Source organism: Sceloporus undulatus, chromosome 2 (genome assembly GCF_019175285.1).
Source record: "Sceloporus undulatus isolate JIND9_A2432 ecotype Alabama chromosome 2, SceUnd_v1.1, whole genome shotgun sequence".
Lineage (NCBI taxonomy): Eukaryota > Metazoa > Chordata > Lepidosauria > Squamata > Phrynosomatidae > Sceloporus > Sceloporus undulatus.
Window position 1 is genome coordinate 219,299,665 of NC_056523.1, and position 16,788 is coordinate 219,316,452.

The window sequence follows — 16,788 nt, forward strand, 5'->3', positions numbered from 1 at the left end:
TACCACAAAACTACAAATCCCAGAATTCCGTAGTATGGAGCCATGACAATTAAAGCGGTATCAAAATACATTCATTCAGCAGTGTAGATGCAGCCTAAGTGTGCAAAAAGGCCCCAGTTAAACCCCTGGCGTCTCCACTTAAAAAGAATTCTGATAGCAAGGCTGTCCAAGATCCCTTACCTGCACCCTCAGAGGGCTACTGCTAGCCAGAAGAAGCTGTATTAAACCTAATGTACCAGTAGTCTGACTCACGATAAGGGCCACTTCTTATGCTGTGAAAATCCATGAACTGATTTGGTGTGTACAGATGCCTGATGCTTTCTCTAAAAGACTTCACACTTGGATTGGCAAAGTGGCGCCATGTATGATCCACTGTGTATCTGCTGTATGTTGCATATAATGTCATAGAATCATAAGAGTTAGAAGAGACCACAAGGGCCATTCTGTCCAACCCCATACTACCATGCAGGGATAAACAATCAAAGCACTCTTAATGGCCATCCACCCTTTGTTTAAAAACCTCCAGAGAAGGAGACCACCACTCTCTGAGGCAGCATTTTCCACTGTCAAACAGCTCTTATTGTCAGGAAGTTCTTCCTAATGCTGAGCTAGAATCTCTTTTCCTGTAGTTTGAATCATTGATCTAAGTTCTATTCTCTGGAGCTGCAGAAAACAAGTTTGCTCTATCCTTGTGTGACATCCCTTCAAATATTTACACTTCTCTTCTCCAGACTAAACATACCCAGCTCCCTAAGTCTCTCCTCATAGGATTTGGTTTCCAGGTCTTTCGTCATTTTGGTTGCCCTCTTCTGGACACACTCCCGCAAGTCAACATCCTTTTTAAATTGTGCTACCCAGAATTGGATGCAGTATTCCAGGTTATTCCTGACCGAAACAGAATAGAGTGGTTCTATTACTTACCTCAATCTAGATGCTATATTTCTGTTGATGCAGTCTAGCATCTCATTGGCTTTTTTAGCTTCCCCATCATACTATTGCATCATGTTCAACTTATGGTCCATTAGGACTCCTAGATTCCTTTCGCATGTACTCATGCCCCTTCCCCAGACCTGCCTCTCTCTCTCTCTTGGGGGCAGCTACACACATTATAATTCCAGTGTTCAGTGATATATCTCACATTATAATCTAGTACTATAAGAGATACCCAACTACCAGCATCATCCCAAGATGTGAACCAAAGTGACTCATCTTGCAAGTGAAAATATATACCCTTAGCTTTATCATGTAGAATTTAAAATATCTTCTCTGTTATGCTTCAGGAGCTGAGACACCTACTGTCATCCCATGGCTGAACACCAGTGGTTCAGCAGTGCAGTTTCCCTCTCCTTGTATGCAGGTTGCACTGGCTATGATCAGTGGTGAAGTAAGTAATCAGTTAAAGTCTAGTACAGTGGTTCCAAACCTTTGGTTCTCCATATGTTTTGAACTTCATCTCCCATAATGTCTTACTACTGGCTAAACTGACTGGGGCCTCTGGGAGTTGAAGTCCAAAACACCTGGAGGACCAAAGGTTGGGAACCACTGGTCTAGTAGTATTATGTCCACTCCCACATTGTTTGTATGCTTTGCTGCTGGTTTTCTTGCCATTCTCTTATCTAAATGTCTGAAAAATGTTTGCTGTAATCAGAACACTTCCTGCAGTAGGATACAAGTTCTTAAGATGAACATAATGGCAGCTTTGCCAGTACAGTGGGCCCTCTACATTCACTGGGGTTAAGGGCACAGGACCCCTGTGAAAGTCTAAAAATTGCAAATTAAAAAAAAACACTATTTGTTTTACATCATAGAACACCTATCTAGAATTATCTGGGTCCTCCAGTGCAACTCTCTGGTCAACATCCACTGGAAGTAGACAACAGACAGAATCATGAGGGAGGATCTTCAAATGCCAAGAGATAAGTTTTCTCTAGGAATCTCTAGGTCTTCCATCACAGTTCTGTGGTTAACTTCCAGCACAGGTGTGCTGGAGGACCTAGAGATTCCTAGAACCTTACCACATCCCTTCCAATGTTTAAAACTTGTGACTTGTTGTTGTTGTGTGCCTTCAAGTTGTTTCCGACCTGTGGAGAGACCTAATGCAACCCTATCATGGGTTTTCTTTGCAAGAACTATCCAGGGGGTTTGCATAGCCTTCCCCTGGGCTGAGCGAGTGTGACTTGCCCAAGGTCACCAGTGGATTTCATGACTGACCTGGGAATCGAACCCTGGTCTCCAAAGTCACAGTCCAACATTCAGACTACTACCCCGCTGGCTGATTTTTATACGGTTTACAACAGCACATTTGCCTTCAACCCATCTTCTCTTGCTTTGCTGAAATAACTGTCATTGGGGTTTTCCATGATTTTTAACCATTAGTCTGATGCTACTGAGATATTTATTCCAGTAATCTTTATCAGTCTCATTCCCCGTGATCAAATCAACATGTAGCATAGCTGATATGCCTCATGGCTGTGTCTCTTTTAAAGTCATAAAGAAGTTCCTTTAACAACTGAAGGTTTTCTACCACGAAGATGGGAGTGGATGCATTAGTGGGCATTGAGGATTTGCCAGATTTAGAGTCTGTCTGTGTTCGCTATCGCAACTGGAGTGTTATTACTGTGCAATCTGAACACCAACCAGGTATGACATAGAAGCTTGGCCACCATGTAATCTTCAACCGTGCCAAACTGAGTTTTGGCGTAGGCATGATGCAGATGTTTTAACCTTTGTCCATTCTTTAAGTGTCCTATATTGGCTTCATGAAGCTTGGTGCATTACAGTGGTCCCTCCACATTCGCTGGGTTAGAAGACCCCCTGACGTGGGAAAACCGCAAATAAAAAACCTTCTTTTACAAAAGAGCACCTCTCTAGGAATCTCCAGGTCCTCCCGTGTAACTCCTTGCTCACCATCTGCCAGAAATTTATAGAATCATGTGGTGGGACAGATGGCCAGAGAAGTGTTTTTTACTAGAAACTGATATGTTGAACACTGAAAGTAACTCCACTGAAGAAGACCAATAAAAAAACAACAGCTACTAATTCACCCTGTTCCTCCAAATAACAGGCCAGAGTAGAGGTCCACTGAGCATGCGCGGTCACTGCCCTTCCTCGGTTTGGCTTCAGAATATCACTGAGCATGCGGATTAAAAAAACCAACCCTGACGCTTCCGCCCTCACCTAGTTTGGGCTTCAGAGGCACACTGAGCATGCTCCTGACTTCTTTGCCCTTACAGTCGCTTTTAACATGGCAGACTGGCTGTATCTCTAGTGGGGCTGCACGTGTGAATGTGGCAGCAGCTACTTATTGGAAGGTAAGAGGAAGGAGGGGAGAAAAGGGGCCTCAGAGATACTTTCTAGCCCCATGGGGAACTGTGGTTTGACATACCACTTGAGGAAAATGAGGCTGCATCCACACTGCAGAAATAATCCGGATTGACACCGCTTAAACTGCCATAACCCCATGCTATGAAATTGTGGGAGTGGTAGTTTGTTGTGGCGACAGAGATCCCTGTTTGTTACCCCTGGGCTCCAAGATTGTTATCCCTGGTTTAATTCAGTAATCCAAGACTGCATCCACACTACAGAAATAATCCAGTTTGAGACCACTTTAACTGCCCCTGGCTCAGGGCGAAGGAATTATGGGAACTGTAGTTTTGTGAGACATATTATCCTTCTCTGTCAGAGAGCTCTGGGACCACATTAAACTACAATTCCCAGGATTCCCTAGCACTGAGCCAGGGCAGTTAAAGGGATCTCAAACTGGATTGTTTCTGCAGTGTGTTTTGGACCATAGTCCCAACACTCAGACCACTACACCTTGTTCAGAGGAGGTTTGCCATTGCCTTCCCCTGAGGCTGAGAGAGTGTGACTTGCCCAAGGTCACTCAGTGGGTTTCATGACTGAGCTGAGAATCGAACCCTGGTCTCCAGAGTCATAGCCCAACACTCAGCCCACTCTGCCACAGTGACTCTCTAGGAGTGAATAGATATTATTATTAATAGCTACTCATAGGCCTTATGGGGCCTTGGGTAGATGCAGTGTTTGGGGGCCTAGCACTCCCCCATCCCAAGACATAGTGATGTATAGATCTGTGGGGTGTAACGTGACAAGATCAGGTCAGAGGCAGGGTGACCAGATGTCCTAACCCCAAAGGAGGACAAAGCACCAGATCCCTGTTCCTGCCTAGAAAGAATGGGCCAAAGCAGAGCATGGTAGTTACTTTTTAAAAGTAAATTGTCCCTGTCAATGGGGGCAGTTGTTAAAAATCACCATCATTTCACTCAGAATTAATTTATGCTGCTCATTACTATTTTTATAAGTTAATTTTTATCTCCCATGTTATCAGATATAATAATAACATCTGTTTATCGTTGCAGTCATATTCTTATATATACTATACAGTTACATGTATTTACATATACAAATACATTTACACTTGTCCCTCCATATTCGCTAGGGTTAGGGGCGCAAGACCCCTGTGAATATGGAAAAACCGCAAATAACAAAAACACACTTTTTACCTGAGAGGACACCTCTCTAGGAATCTCTAGGTCCTCCAGTGCAACTCTGTGGTCAATGTCCAACAGACACTGGCCATAGAATTGCACTGGAGGAGCTACAAATGCCTAGTAGAGTATTCTCTCTAGGAATCTCTAGGTCTTTCAGTGCAACTTTTAGTTGAAGTTCACCATAGAGTTGCACTGGAGCCTCTTTATGCTTAAGAGTCATAATCTATTTAGTCATATTAAATTTATGCTTAAGAGTCATATTCCATTTAGAAGCATGTTCAGAATGGTAGAAAACCGTCAGATTTTGCAACACACCAATGACACCAATGTGTCATTTTCCTAATGTTGTCATTTGCGTCAAGCATTGACATTTTACTTTTTTAAAGTCCACTTATTTGTTTATTTATTTTAGATGTTGTCTCTTGTTTTGAATTGTTCATAGGATGGGGAAAGAATTTCTTCTCCTTTTTTTCAGTTCTGCATAAAGAGGACGATATGAGAAATCTAAAACTGTTGAGAACGCAAGAATGCCAGCCTGTCCAAGCACTTGGCACCCCTCAGAGTTTCACTCTTCGTGTGGACAGAAGGACACTCTTAATCAGTACAGAATATGGAATTGTGGAGTTGGATCCTCTCACACAAGAGGTCAGGCACCTTATGTCAGTTATGTCAGTTATAGTCATGTGGTTCACAATCTCTGCATCTGCACTGCAGAAATAATCCGTTTTGACACCACCTTAACTGCCTTGGTTCAGTGCTGTGAAATTCTGGGAATAGTAGTTTGTTGTGGCACCAGAGCTCCCATGAAGAACAAAAGCAATCTCAGTTAGGAGGTCTTTGTAGGACTTGTCCTCTAATTTCTTCCAGTTATGTTAAATATTTTTTCCCATGATGAACCGTGTCACAGTCCCATATCATCTGTTTTAAAGTTCCAACATTACCACATCCCTTCCAATGTTTAAAATTGTGACTTGTTGTTGTTGTGTGCCTTCAAGTTATTTCCGACCTGTAGAAACCCTAATGCAACCCTATCATGAGGTTTTCTTTGCAAGATCTATCCAGGGGAAGTTTGCCATAGCCTTCCCCTGAGGCTGAGAGCGTGTGACTTGTCCAAGGTCACCAGTGGATTTCATGACTGAGCTGGGAATCGAACCCTGGTCTCCAAAGTCGCAGTCCAACATTCAGACTGCTACACCACGCTGGCTAACTGATTTTTATACCGGTTACAACAGCACATTTGCCCTTCAACCCATTTTCTCTTAGCTTTGCTGAAATAGCTGTCATTGGGGTTTTCCATGATTGTTAACCATTAGTCTGATGCTACTGAGATATTTAATTCAAGTAATCCTTCTAAGTGCCATTCCCCGTGATCAAATCAACATAGCATAGCTGATATGCCTCATGGCTGTGTCTCTTTTCAAGGTCATAAAAGAAGTTCCTTTAACAACTGAAGGTTTTCTACCAGAAGATGGGAGTGGATGCATAGTGGGCATTGAGGATTTGCCAGATCTAGAGTCTGTCTGTGTCGCTATCGCAACTGGAGATGTTATACTGTGCAATCTGAACACCAACCAGGTATGACAATAGAAGCTTGGCACCATGTAATCTTCAACCGTGCAAAACTAAGTTTTGGCGTAAGGCATGATGCAGATGTTTTAACCTTTGTCCATTCTTTAAGTGTCCTATATTGGCTTCATGAAGCTTGGTGCATATACAGTGGTCCCTCCACATTCGCTGGGATTAGAAGACCCCCATGAACGTGGGAAAACCGCAAATAAAAAACATTCTTTTTACAAAAGAGAACACCTCTCTAGGAATCTCCAGGTCCTCCAGTGTAACTCTATGCTCACCATCTGCCAGAAATTTATAGAATCATGGTGGAGACAGATGGCCAGAGAAGTGTTTTTTTCTAGGAACTTCTAGGTTCTCCAGCACAACTCTATGGTCAACCTCTGACAGAATTGTACTGGAGGATCTAGCGATTCCTAGAGAGAACATGTTAATTAAAACCACAAATGATCAAATCCGCAAAAGTCAAATACGCAAATGTGCAGGGCCAACTGTAAAGGAAAAATATATGCAAAAGATATAAACTGCCATGCATGCATATTTTACCACATTCATGCAATAGGAAATCTCAGCCAGTTGTAGTTTTCCAATCTATCACATAAAAATTTTGATTTTAAATTGTTTCATTTTTTTCTTCTCTTAAAAATATTTTAAGAATAAGAATATTGCTGGTATAGCCCACCGTAGGTTAGAGAACAGGTAATAGTGGAAGCAGGCTTTTCCCATAGATATACCTGGGTTTTAAAGTAGGATAGACATGGACATATTAGCAGACCAAGCATTTCCTGGCAGAAAGACAACCAATGAGCTCAAAACTTCACTGGCTTAATCTCTCTCTGCCAGGCTGGGATTAGTGAAAAGTCTTTCCTTTTTTATTTCAGCTGGAATGTGTTGGCAGTGTGGACAGTGGTCTCACAGTGATGAGCTGGAGTCCTGATCAAGAGCTTGTCATCCTTGCTACAGGTATGCAGCAAAGTTATAAAGTATGGTGACTGATATTTTTATAATTTGGTCCAGCACAGTTGTAATCCTGGCTTGTTACAAATTGGGCTTCCAAAACAGTAAGCAGCCTTGGAAGCGCATGCTTTCTTCCTTCTCTGGTATACATTTCTTCTCTCCCCTCGTTTGGCCTAAACGTGGGCCAATGCTGCCTGTGCATCAGGGCTAACCATGAATAAGTGAGAATCAAACTACCTTCTGAACCAAACTTTATCAACTGGCTTCACGTCCAAGGTGCAAATTGTAGTTAGCAAGGAAACTTGCTAGCAGGGCTAACTAGCCTCACCTTCAGCATAACTTAAAGGTAAAAGAAGGGCTATTTCCACTGAAGAGTACAGGAGAGATGAAGGATATGAAAACATTTCTAAGGCCTTGTCTGCACTGCAGAAATAAAGCAGCTTGATACCACTTCACAAAATTACAAACCCCAGAATTCTTTATCACTGAGCCATGGCTCAATGCTATAGAATTCTGGGATTTGTAGTTTTGTGCGATATTTAGCCTTCTCTGTTAGAGACCTCTGGTGCCTCACCAAACTACAAATCCCAGAATTCCACAGCATTGAGTTGTGGTGGTTAAAGTGGTTATTTATGCAGTGCAGCTGCAGCCTAAGTCTGGTTCATGATGTGCAATGCAGACTTTATAGGGAAGAATGCATTACATTTATACAAGACCTCTGAGTCTTTTGGAATCAGAAGATCATACCTGCATTATTTGAAGGAGCAGAGTCACCCTTCTTGCTTCTTAACAGTGGGCCCATACAGACAGGCCAAAATAAAGCTGCTTCGGGTCACTTTGGAGGTATGCTGTTTAAATGACACTTGAATCTTAAGAGGCCAGAAGCCACGCTCCAGTCCTTTGGCACGGCTTAAGGCCTCTTAGGACGCATGCATCATTTAAACAGCATACCTCCAAAGTGACCTGAAGCAGCTTTATTTTGGCCTGGCTATACGGGCCCAGTGAGAACAATATTCTGCTGCTGTTATGTCATACTCAAGCTAAGTGAAGTTTTAATTTGAAAGCTTCTTGTGTATTTATTGTGTGACAGGACAGCAGACTCTCATTCTGATGACAAGGGATTTTGAACCAATTGCAGAAAGGGAAATCCACCAAGATGACTTTGGAGAAGGTGAGTTGGTACATGATATTTGATCCCTACAAAATGTATTACTATGGCTTTGTAAAAGTATTGCATAAACAGACTAAATAAAGATTGATAAGTACTTTTTCAAACAACTGGATCCAACTGTTTGGTTTGGCTGTTGCATTATAGAAGCACTTTTATAGTGATGAACTTCCAAATATTATTGGTGAATGCTAGGATAAATGTGGAATATAATTTGTTTAAGGGAAAATGTTTTTATTTAAAATGCTGCCATTTGGATCAGAAACCACAGCTGTATAAAAATGCATTGCCACAAGATTATCATTGTGGTGTTGTGTAGAGATGTTTATTTTGCTTGGTTTAATTTTGTAAGCAATCTAGGAGGCATCCACACTGCAGAAATAATCTGGTTTGACACCAGTTTAACTGCCATGGCTCAGTGCTATGGAATTCCCAGAAACTGAGCTTTTGTTGCAGCACCAGAGCTTTGTTCTGGTGCTGCAAGCAAACTACACTATAATATAGTGGTCCTGTGTTGTAATAATAGTTAATAAATCAGTCCTCATGTACTGTTATTTGGTTTATTTCTAGGGAAGTTTATTACTGTTGGTTGGGGTAAAAAAGAAACACAATTCCATGGCTCAGAAGGCAAACAGGCAGCTCGAACCAAGCCAGTGGTACTGTATTAAAATAATTTAAATATTCCTTCTATACACACAAAAAGACTTGTAAATAATGGCAAGAGGATGGTTTTAAGCACAATGGTAGCCTAGGTAGGTACAAAAATATCAATGTTAAAGTATAATGAATAACATCTCAGAAGATCGCAGAACTGGCATAGTGATTAGAAAATTGGACTTAGACTGACTCAGCTACAGAGTTCATTGCATGTGCAGTCAAATAAGCCATGTAATGGTAAGCCAAGTTTTAGCATTCAATTCATGACTCACTCCATGCCTAAGCAAAACCATGGGCCTAAGTGTTTCTCAGACACACATGCCTTGCTTGTCCTCTTCCCACATGACTAGGAGGAAGTATTAACTATGGTTACATTTCACTTTTCCAAGTTCTTGGCTTCTCTTTCCTTAGTTGTTATCAAATTTATTAACCTCAGAGTCCTATGATAAAGCCAGGCTGGAACCTTAAAAGGACACTGTGTGCAATTTTATGGTATATAGATGATGCTTCCAAATGAAGATCAGCAAATGGCAAACTGAAGCTAAGATTCTTCTGATCAACTGATGAAGATGAAACTACGTAGGCAGATAAATGATTGTGTTCTCTCCCATCACTTTGCACATCCACTGCCCCTTAATTTTTTAGCCTTTTGACTGGGTCAGTAAAGTTTAAGATGGAGGGCAAAGGGAGAGGGAAAGAGAAGGAAACTGTAAGTGTGATTGCAAGACAACCATGCAACCATTACTCTAGTACTTCTATGATAATACCGCATGTTCTTTTCCTAGGAAGTGTTTCCTGCTTTGTCATGGGATGACCACAGACCTCGGATCACATGGAGGGGAGATGGACAGTATTTTGCAGTGAGTGCTATTTGCCCAGCGACAGGTTGGTCTGAATTTGTAACAACAAAATGCCATTTGCTAGCAACATTGCATTGAGCAAGGAGGAGAAGGGAAAAAACTCATGATTATTAAGAGCTCCAGTTTTCCTCTAGGCATGATATAATTTCTCTTCATTCAGTTTGAGCTCTAAGGCAGCCTTTTCCACTCCTAGATATATTGGGCTACAACTGTCATTGTTCCAGCCTGTGTGGGCATTTGATACAGATGACAGGAGCTGTAGTCCATGTCCAGCACATCTGGAGGGCACCAAGTTGTAGAAGGCTGCTTACCACAAGATGTAAATCCATGGAGAATTTTGTAGATCTAGATTATTACTGTTATAAGTGGTTTTTATTGTGGTCCAAGGACAAAATTTTTGGACTGCAGAGTGGAACACAGTTGGGAAATCTCATTTCACCATAAGGGTACCTGAACTGTGTCCCATTACTTATTTATATGTAAGTGAATTATTTTAGTGTAGGACCCAAAAGCCACATTGTAGTGACATCCAAATGGGCCACCATCACCTCTGCAGCTGGTTGTTCATTTTCCTCCTATAGTGGCTCCATGGAGTATATATACTTCATGGACAGAATACATGGGGTCCCTGCACATGCATAGTCACATACAGCTAAGTGCATGTGTGATAAATGCCATTATAACAGATTTTATTGTTTTTTTAAAAAAAGGAAAGGGGATGTTCCATGGGATAGACTGTGAAAACTGGGCACACAGTTAATCAAGATGTAACATTTGCCTGTCTAGAACTTGGAATTTTTCAGAGAATACAAATCTTTATAAAAGAAACATTGCATGCAACTCACGAAACCTGGAAAACAGTCCCAATGAATCTTCCTTCTCTCATTCACCCTTTTTAAATACACAGGGTCTCGGAAAATCAGAGTATGGAGCAGAGAGCTTGTTTTGCAAACTACAAGTGAGCCTGTCCCTGGATTAGAACAAGCACTGGCTTGGAAGTGAGTAAGGAACACTAGTGTGTAGCATACAATGAGTTTTGAAGTCTATATATATTCCCATAGTCTGTTCACTTCTCTGGCATCTTAATGGTTATGATGTACCACATATACTCAACTATAAGTCAACCTCATGTATAAATCGAGAGCAGGTTGTGGAGCTAAAATTATGGATTTTTATATGATTCTTGGATAAATTAAGGGTAAAACCTAGGGGCATGTAACAAAGGATGTAAAGGAGGAAGCAAAGGAAAACATTGTCAAAGAACTTATAAAATTCCAGCAGACATAATTGTTTGTAATCACCCTAAAGGCTGGATGGATGCTTCCAGACAATCAGGCATAGTCAGACACACATTCTAGACTTTAGGAGAGCGAATTTCAGTAAACTTAGAGAAGTATTGAGGGTGATCCCGTGGTCAGAAATACTAAAAGATAAAGGAGTTCAGGACGGATGGCAGTTTCTCAAAAGGGAGATACTGAAGACACAATTTCAAACAGTTCCAGTGAGAAAGAAAAATGGGAGGTGTCTCAAGAAACCAGGATGGATGACTAAGGAATTTTCAACTGAGCTAAGTTTTAAACGGAGCATGTATAAGAAATGGGAAAAGGGGGAAATCACAAAAAAGGAATTCAAAGAAATAGCAGGCATGTGTAGGGCTAAAGTCAGAAAAGCTAAAGCATAGAATGAACTCAGACTTGCTAGAGAGGTTAAGAACAACAAAAAGGGCTTTTTTGGATATGTCCACAGCAAAAGTAAGAAGAAGGAAATGGTAGGGCCACTGCATGGAGAGGATGGCAAAATGCTAACAGAAGACAGAGAAAAGGCAGAATTACTCAACACCTTCTTTGCCTCAGTCTTCTCAGAAAAGGCAAAGGGTGCTCAACCTGAGGATAATGGAGCAGAGGACAGAATAGGGGAATTTCAGCACAGAATAAGTAAAGAGATAGCAGAGGAATACCTTGTTAATCTAAATGAATTTAAGTCTCCGGGACCAGATGAACTCCATCCAAGGGTATTAAAAGAACTGGCAAATGTAATATCGGAGCCATTGGCAATAATCTTTGAAAACTCCTGGAAAACAGGAGAGATCCCAGCAGACTGGCGGAGGGCAAACGTTGTCCCCATCTTCAAAAAGGGGAAAAAAGAGGATCCCAACAGTTATCGTCCAGTTAGTCTGACATCAATACCAGGAAAGATTCTGGAGCAGATCATTAAACAGAGAGTCTGTGAACATCTAGAAGGCAATGCCATAATCACAAAAAGTCAACATGGGTTTCAGAGAAACAAGTCATGCCAGACAAACCTAATCTCTTTCTTTGATAAAATTACCAGCTTGGTAGATGAAGGGAATGCTGTGGATATAGTATATCTTGATTTCAGTAAGGCCTTTGACAAGGTTTCGCATGACATTCTTGCAAATAAGCTTGTAAAATGTGGACTAGACAAGGTAACTGTTACATGGATTTGTAACTGGTTGACCGGCCGAACGCAAAGGGTGCTCAACAATGGCTCCTTTTCATCCTGGAGGGAAGTGACCAGTGGGATCCCACAGAGCTCTGTCCTGGGCCCAGTGCTATTCAACATCTTTATCAATGACCTGGATGACAGAATTGGGAGCATACTTATCAAATTTGCAGATGACACCAAATTAGGAGGAATAGCTAATACTCCAGAGGACAGGATCAAGATTCAAAATGACCTGAATAGACTAGAAAGCTGGGCCAAAGGTAACAAAATGAAATTCAACACGGAGAAATGTAAGGTATTTCACTTAGGGTGGAAAAATAAAATGCCCAAATATAGGATTGGGGACACCTGGCTGAATGAAACTACGTGTGAAAGGGATCTGGGAGTCCAAGTAGACCACAAGTTGAACATGAGTGAACAGTGTGATGCGGTAGCTAAAAAGGCCAATGCAGTTTTAGGGTGCATCAATAAAAGTATAGTGTCTAGATCAAGAGAAGTAATAGTCCCACTGTATTCTGCTTTGGTCAGGCCCCACCTGGAATATTGTGTCCAGTTCTGGGTGCCACAATTCAAAAAGGACATTGAGAACTGGAGCGTGTCCAAAGGAGGGCGACTAAAATGGTGAAAGGTCTGGAAACCTTGCCCTATGAGGAACGACTCAGGGAGCTGGGGATGTTTAGCCTGGAGAAAAGAAGGTTAAGAGGTGATATGATGGCCCTGTTTAAATATTTGAAGGGATGTCATGTTGAGGAGGGAGCAAGCTTGTTTTCTGCTGCTCCAGAGACTAGGACCCGGAGCAATGGATCCAAGCTGCAGGAAAAGGGATTCCACCTCAACATTAGGAGGAACTTCCTGACAGTAAGGGCTGTTCGACAGTGGAATGCACTCCCTCGGAGGGTGATAGAGTCTCCTTCCTTGGAGGTCTTTAAACAGAGGCTGGATGGTCATCTGTCGGGGATGCTTTGATTTGGATTTCGTGCATGGCAGGGGGTTGGACTGGATGGCCCTTATGGTATCTTCCAACTCTACGATTCTATGATTCTATGATTACACTCTTGCCTTTCACCAGGGGATATTTCCTTTTTTTATATAGGAGTTAAAGTACAGTACTTACATAGAATCATAGAATCGTAGAGTTGTTGACCTATGGATACATCAACTCAATTTTTGGGGGTCAATTTTTGAGTAAAAGTTCTAGACTTAATACATCAGTATATATAGTAATCCAGTCAGTTCAAATTGGCAGCTTCCTTCAACTATCAGGAAACACTCAGGATCAAAAGTGGAGGATGGCTTTATACACCACGTTGCAGCAGAGATGAAGAGGATACTACATCTCTATTTTGGTACGCATATATGGATATGACATCTGAGTTCATTCTCTTTGTCATATTCCACTATGATCAATGTGGTGGACAGTGAATGAAGGAAAAGCTTGGTCCTTAGTGACTGCCAATGACTCCGAGAAAATGGGGCTGCATGGGGCCAGACTCTTCCAATTTATGGAGTTTCTCTTTTGTACACTCTCACCCTTTATATCTCCTAATGACAGACATTTGCTATGTTTTAAAAATTATGTTTAGGGAGTAGCTGCCTTAAAGACTTGTCCTGAATTTTTTTCTGTTCCTTTTCCCCCTACATATTTAAGGCCCTCTGGAAGCTTGATTGCATCCACCCAAGATAAAGCCAACAAACAAGATGTTGTGTTCTTTGAAAAAAATGGACTTCTTCATGGTGAATTTACACTTCCCTTCCAGAAAGGCCAAACTAAGGTAGGATGACTTTTTTCTCTGAAGAGTATTTAAACAGATTTATTGTGAGGTTGCAGACACTTTTCTCACAGATCTGTTTCATGCTGCTTGCTTTTAGTTGGAAAAATTTAGAGTTTATCAGAAAATATTGTTTTAAATTATCAGGTGTTCTGAAAGATGTGGTACATGGCAAGAAAACAAGCTGTTTGTTGAAAATTGTGTTGGTTAATGTAAAAGCTTAGTCTCCGTTACTTTAGGTAAATGAGTTACTTTGGAATTCAGACTCTACAATATTGGCTGTATGGTTGGAAGAACTGAAAAATGAGAATAATTCTCAACCAAAGATGTACGGTAAGAACATAGAATTATAATATTTTATTGTTCCTTACTGGTAGCTGTGGCATTCATCCAGTTAACTTAGCTTGTATATGATTGTCCTAAAATAATAATGTCTGCAGTCATATGGAGAATAAACTGTATGAACTGCAAGTATATCTGTATGTTTGTTGTTTGCAACTGACAGGATACTGTTTTTAAAACTCTGTTCATTGGAGAGAAGAGGATAAGAAGTTGTTAGGGGCATGAACAGAAATAGAAGGAGGGTGAGGATGACTTGACATATGCTGAAAATCATATAGAAGAGTGAAGGTCTTGGGGCTTGCAGACATTTTGAACTTCAGCACCCCAAAACCACTGCCAGCATGGCTAATAGTAAGGATAATGGGAGGTGTTGTCAAAACATTTGCTGAGCCAAAGGTTCTCCTGCCCTGCCATATATTGCCTTGCATTATTGAGTTTTAATGGACAATCAGAACTGGATTATTTTGTCAGACCTTCTGCTTTTAAGGTTTTATATAGTCTATTTTTACAGAATGCTTTCTTCATGTTTTGTTCTTCAATGAAAAAAAATTGATTGTTATTGTACATTGCAGTAAAAGCCGAGGTAGGCAGAACAGAGATTTCTAAAAAACTTAAAGAGAGAAAGAATGTAGTACTGCATCTGTTGGCAATATCTGATACTGCCTACTTCTTAAGTTTCCTGCACAGACTCCTTTTTTGGGAAACTGATAGGCAAACAAGATGTGGAGAAAGAGAGAAAAGAATACTGTACAGTTTTGAACAAAAAGATGTAAGGAACAGACAGACATGTATAAGTAGGCTGTGTGCTATATGGGTGATCTGAGAGAAATTGTAATACAAAGATGGAATTTCAGAGCTGGGATCTGCACTATGGTTAGTTGTGGGTTGTCTCTCATCCTGTATTCTGTCATCACTGTGTGTTCTGTGTATAGTTCTTCTGTGGACAACTGGGAACTACCACTGGTATCTGAAGCAAACCCTGCATTTTGATAACTCAGAGGGCAACCAGCCGATTGTGTCCCTGACATGGGACCAGGAGACTCCTTACCGACTTCACATCCTCTGTCAGGAGTGGCTTTATCTGTGTTATGACTGGCAGTGGGCTACTGATCGCAGCACCGGTGAAGGGGCAAATGACGTGGCTAGTGTAGCAGTTATTGATGGAGGTATGTTTCCAGCCAGCAGGGATTTTTGAAGGCAGATTGGGTATGTGGGAGAGGGTCACATATTAAGATTAGACCACATTGTGTATTATGTGCCTTCGAGTCATTTCCGACTTATGGTAATCCAAAGGGAAACCTGTCATGAGGTTTTTCTGGTTTGGTCAGAGATTTCTTCAGATAAGGTTTGCCATTGCCTTCCTCTGAGGCTGAGAATGTGTGACTTGTCCAAGGTCACCCCGTGGGATTCATAACTGAGCTGGGAATCGAACCCTGGTCTCCAGACTCATAGTCCAACACTCAAACCACTACACCACACTGGCTCATTAGACCGCGTTAGTAAATACTTAATCAACATTTATTGCTTTACTCTCTTCCTTTCCCACTTCATACTCTCTAATGTAGGTTGATATTATTAAAGGTACCTTATTCCTAACAGGGCCGGGACTATAATGGTGTGCTTAAGGCCACCTAACAAGTTAATGGATGAGGTGAGATTTGAATCTGGATCATCCTGGCTCTGATTCATAGGCCAAGTGGTTTTGTTGTTATTGTTGTGAGCCTTCCAGTTATCTTCTACTTATGGCTGCCCTAAGGTGAACCTATCATGGTATTTTCTTGGCAAAATTTGTTCAGAGGAGGTTTGCCATTACGTTCCTCTGAGGCTGAGAGCATGTGACATGCCCATGGTCACCTGAAGGGTTCCTCAACCGAGTGAGAAATCAAACTCTGGTCTCCAGAACCACAGTCCAGCACTGAAACCACTGTGCCACACTGGCTTTCTCATCAAGTAGTTACTGTGTACTTAATGATTGGGAGGTATCTGCTGAAGTTTGGTTCCAGGACCCCTATGAATACCAAAATCCATGGATATTCAAGTTCCATTAAATACAATGTCATAGTAAAATGATGTCCCTTATCTAAAATGGCAAAATCAAGATTTGCTTTGGGGAGTTTATATTATTTTTGAATATTTTCAAGCTGTGGATGCTTGAATCTATCAATAAAAAACCCATAGATACAGAGGGCCAATTGTACAGACTTCATTGGAGAGCCTTGGCTTTTCACATCAAAGTTCTGACTGTGGTGGCTGTTAAGAGCCTGGCTTTAGACAACTAAACTTAGACAACTGGCTGTGGACAACATTTCTATTCAGCCAGTCCAGCAAGCCTGCAGTCTTGGTTTTATCTTTGATTCTTCTCTGTCATGTATCCCTCAGATCCAGACCACAGCCAAGGCTTGTAGATTCTTTTTATACAATATTGCCAAAATCTTACCATATCTCTCTGCCTCTACTGCCAAGATCCTGGTCCATGCCCTAGTGGTATCACA

General features: G+C 41.3%; 1 protein-coding gene across 2 annotated transcripts in view; it reads left to right on the forward strand.

Annotated features, from left to right (window-relative positions):
- The first annotated feature begins 2,628 nt into the window (after positions 1–2,628).
- ELP1 (elongator acetyltransferase complex subunit 1) overlaps positions 2,629–16,788 on the forward strand; it is a 52,042-nt gene continuing 37,882 nt past the window's right edge. The window contains exons 1-11 of one of the 2 annotated variants that reach the window (XM_042448916.1): positions 3,191–3,311; positions 4,984–5,153; positions 5,931–6,083; positions 6,959–7,040; positions 8,125–8,205; positions 8,773–8,858; positions 9,645–9,744; positions 10,627–10,717; positions 13,834–13,957; positions 14,194–14,287; positions 15,229–15,462. In XM_042448916.1, coding sequence (XP_042304850.1) covers positions 5,004–5,153; positions 5,931–6,083; positions 6,959–7,040; positions 8,125–8,205; positions 8,773–8,858; positions 9,645–9,744; positions 10,627–10,717; positions 13,834–13,957; positions 14,194–14,287; positions 15,229–15,462 — 1,195 coding nt within the window. In that variant the 5' untranslated portion in view covers positions 3,191–3,311; positions 4,984–5,003. Of the gene's footprint in view, positions 2,641–3,190; positions 3,312–4,983; positions 5,154–5,930; positions 6,084–6,958; positions 7,041–8,124; positions 8,206–8,772; positions 8,859–9,644; positions 9,745–10,626; positions 10,718–13,833; positions 13,958–14,193; positions 14,288–15,228; positions 15,463–16,788 lie in introns of those variants that run through there. The other variant, XM_042448917.1, reaches the window with a different exon arrangement.